At 45.4% G+C, this 3,383-nt stretch overlaps 1 protein-coding gene across 1 annotated transcript; it reads right to left on the reverse strand.

Moving 5' to 3' along the window:
* Positions 1-1,454: 1,454 nt before the first annotated feature.
* On the reverse strand, positions 1,455-2,933 carry LOC140232411 (uncharacterized). Its single transcript, XM_072312540.1, has one exon. The coding sequence runs from the start codon at positions 2,931-2,933 to the stop codon at positions 1,455-1,457; it is 1,479 nt and encodes a 492-aa protein (XP_072168641.1).
* Between the last annotated feature and the right edge of the window lie 450 nt (positions 2,934-3,383).

The raw sequence follows: 3,383 nt of genomic DNA on the forward strand, positions 1-3,383 counted from the left end.
GGTGTTGACGTCTCTATAGTCCCCCTTACAAGATCAGAGTCATGGTATAAAAAGGAAAAGACAGTTGAAACTTAAAGGGGAAATCCAGTCCAAATATAAGTTAGTCTAACAAGAAAGTGTAAGATATTACGAGTTCAGTGGTAAAATTTTGATCAAAATCGGATGAAAAAATAAGGAAGTTATGACGTTTTGAAGTTTCTGTATTTTTGGGGAAACAGTCCTTGAACAGTCAATATGAATATGCAAATGGCAAAGTGAGCATGTCATTCCCTCACAATTTACCATATAGTTTGTACATACAATTTTGAAATTTCCAGCATTTCATTCAAACGCAATTATGCCCGAGGCTCAAATCCTCGTATATCTAACTGATCACTTTTCTGAAGTTATTCAACCAAGAATAACGTCATGTCCCGACTTCAATAACAGAAACATTGAATTTTCGTCTTTATGTACAGGATCAATGGAAAACTGTGAGGGTGTGACATGGTTAGCTCACTCATTTGCATAGTCATATCCACTGTACAAGAACTGTTTTGCAGAGATTAGCAAAACTTCAAAATGTCATAAATTCCTTATTTTTCATCCGATTTCAATCAAATATTTACTGTTGAACTTGAAAGATCAGACCATCTTATATTTGGACTGGATTTCCTCTTTAGAGGCGTCTTTCAGTCTTCTAACATATACCTAGTGGTAACGTCACACTATGCCTATAACTCTAAGATAGTGAGATCCTATGCACTCGTATTTCATTCTGCTTCCCTATATATACACATACAATCACAAGTTGCCGAGTCTCTATCCAATTTAAAACACCAAAAAAGTTCCTTGTGAAAGGCCACCCCAAGCTCATATAGCTTTGATGAAAGGTAAAATCAAAGAAACCGAACGTTGGAAATTTAAGTCAAAATGAAAGGTTATGGCAGTTTTTAATGTATTATGTCTTATCAAAAAGTGGCATCAGTCACAACCACGTGTTCAAATTCTAATGGGGAGCTCATGTCTTCACCTCGCAATTCTCTCATAAGTTTGTACATACATTAAAAAAAGACAGAGATATATTTTGGTCGATATCATGAAAATTATATTTCTGTAGATCATTCCACCTTACAAGTATTCATTGCCAGGAACTTACAACTTAATAATGAGTTGATGTGAGGAATTATTATTTTTTATTTCATTCAACATAGAGAATTTAGTGAAGATTTTTGAACAGCTCAATAAGAAACTTGTGACTTGCGGGGGACATCAGCACCTCATCGAATTTGCATGTGTGAGAATCGGGATTTCCAGGGGGTTTTTTTTCTTCTTCTTCTTCTTTTATGCTTGATCTGAATGAAATTTCGACCGTTCTGGTTGTTTCATATACGTCTTTTAGCTTTACAGAATATCAGTCAATTTAAACACGGGATGGCACTTCATCTTTTAAGACGAACAACCACCACACAATTTTAAGAAACTTTAATGTCTGGGAGAGCATCTCTCTCCTGAGTTGAACGATTGTCGGTTTTCCCGCTCTTCGACGGCGCCTTCCATTTCGAGACGTCTTCCTCTATATTAGACAACGGCGACGCTTTCGATTTACTGTCCTCGTGAGATGGTGAGTTCAACGTCGACAAGGACGAAGTCCGTCGTCGGTGGGAGAGCTTCCCCCCTGGTACGGCCATCTCGACCCCGTCAGAGCCAGACTCCGAAATGCTTCTGAGTTTAGTCTTACCGTGCCGTCCTCTCGGACTCCTACCGTGCGCTCCCCCTCGACCTGCCCGCAGGATGATGGCCAGGGTAGACATCTTGGTTTTCTGTCCGGACACGTCCTGAGCGATCTCCGGTAGCGGCGGCGGCTTGGCGGGAAGGCGAAAGTTCGACGTGTTCTGCACGGAATACGCGTCCATGATGTTAGACCAGGCGCGCCTCATTTGGCGGTCGCTATCGGCTCGCTCCGAACTGACGGTGACCGGCGCATGAGTCTTGCTCGATACAAAGGACACTGCATATTCCTTGTCGTCTGCAGCTTGGGATGCTAGTCCCAGCAGGGTGATGGCAGAATCTATAGATTTTGTCCGTAGATCTAGCTCCTTGTCTGTACGAGCCGAGCTCTGCAATGAGCTGCTACATGATGACTTCAAGATGGGTAAGTGAGGCGATGACAGTGGGGGCAAGTGTGTGGCTTCGTGGGAAGGGGACGGAGACAGCTTAAATTTTACATTTTTCTTGGTAAGATTTGGCAGCGATGCGGTTTTTGCCTTCAGCTTGGCGAGTTTTTCTTTTCGTTTGGTGGCGTGGTCGATTGGCGGGAAGATCATGTAGCGTTCTCTGGCTTGCTTCTTTGCGTGCGACTCCTCTTCCTCCTGCCTCCTCTTCGCCTCGGCCGCCCACTCGTCCGCGTTCATATGCATCAGACGGTCACAAATTCTCGGGTTGGCTTTTCCGCGCTCCAACAGCACGTCCGCAATTTCGAACAAGCCATGGCGTCTAGCATATAGCAGCGGCGTCAACCCGTCCTTGTCGGCGATGTCGACGCTCTGCTGCCGTAGCTCCATTGAGTCAAGCACCATGTTCACTGCTTTGATGTCCGTACTCACCACGGCGTGGTAGAGAGCGGTTCGTCCATGCTTGTCCCTACCCATTAGATTGACAGCGCTAACGCCCGCCTTTTTCAAAATAACTTGCATCAGGTCGAGGAACCCGAGCCTGCAGCATTGTTGGAAAACCGTTACGTCGTCGGCGTCCGATTCGAGCATGTCGGCGTCGTGGTGGATGAGGAAACGAAACATGTGATTCCGCCTGTCGGGATCCGATATGCCCAGCGCGGCCATAAGCGGCGTTCGCCCATCATCGGTTCGGCCGTTGATATCCACTCCCTGGTCGAGCAGGGCCTTGATTTGGCGGTATCGCAGCGTCAACACGGCGTCCGTCAGTCTCGCGGTCATCGTGACAATCTGCACGTCGCACCGCTAATCATCGTTCAAGATTTCACGCCGGGCAGGTGATCAGGAAGGTAGTTTCACTCACAAGTTCAATGGCACAATGCAAACAATTTTCCGCCTGGCACAAAAAAAAAAAAAAAAGAAGGAAGTATATACAGTATTCTGCTTTGAAAGCACAGGATTTCCTTTTTGTCCAGTCAAACGCTGAACTCAGGCAAAAACAAAGCAGCAATACGTGAAGGACAAATCATCATCGGTTCTTGTTTCGGGCAGGACGACAAGAGAGCAGCTGCCGTAGTAAAGAGTGATGGTAGAAAAAAGTCAGTATCTGTCGCCTGCCACAGTGATTTCTCATCCCTCTCAGAACAGAAGGCGAATAACCTCGTCTATTTCCCGCTACTTTCACGACAGCTCCTCTACCACGGGGGAAGTGGCGGCAATTACACTGTCACA

Source organism: Diadema setosum, chromosome 8, assembly GCF_964275005.1.
Source record: "Diadema setosum chromosome 8, eeDiaSeto1, whole genome shotgun sequence".
NCBI lineage: Eukaryota > Metazoa > Echinodermata > Echinoidea > Diadematoida > Diadematidae > Diadema > Diadema setosum.

Coding starts and splice junctions, on each gene's coding strand:
- LOC140232411 (XM_072312540.1), bottom strand. CDS start 2,933: ATGACCGCGAGACTGACGGACGCCGTGTTGACGCTGCGATACCGCCAA.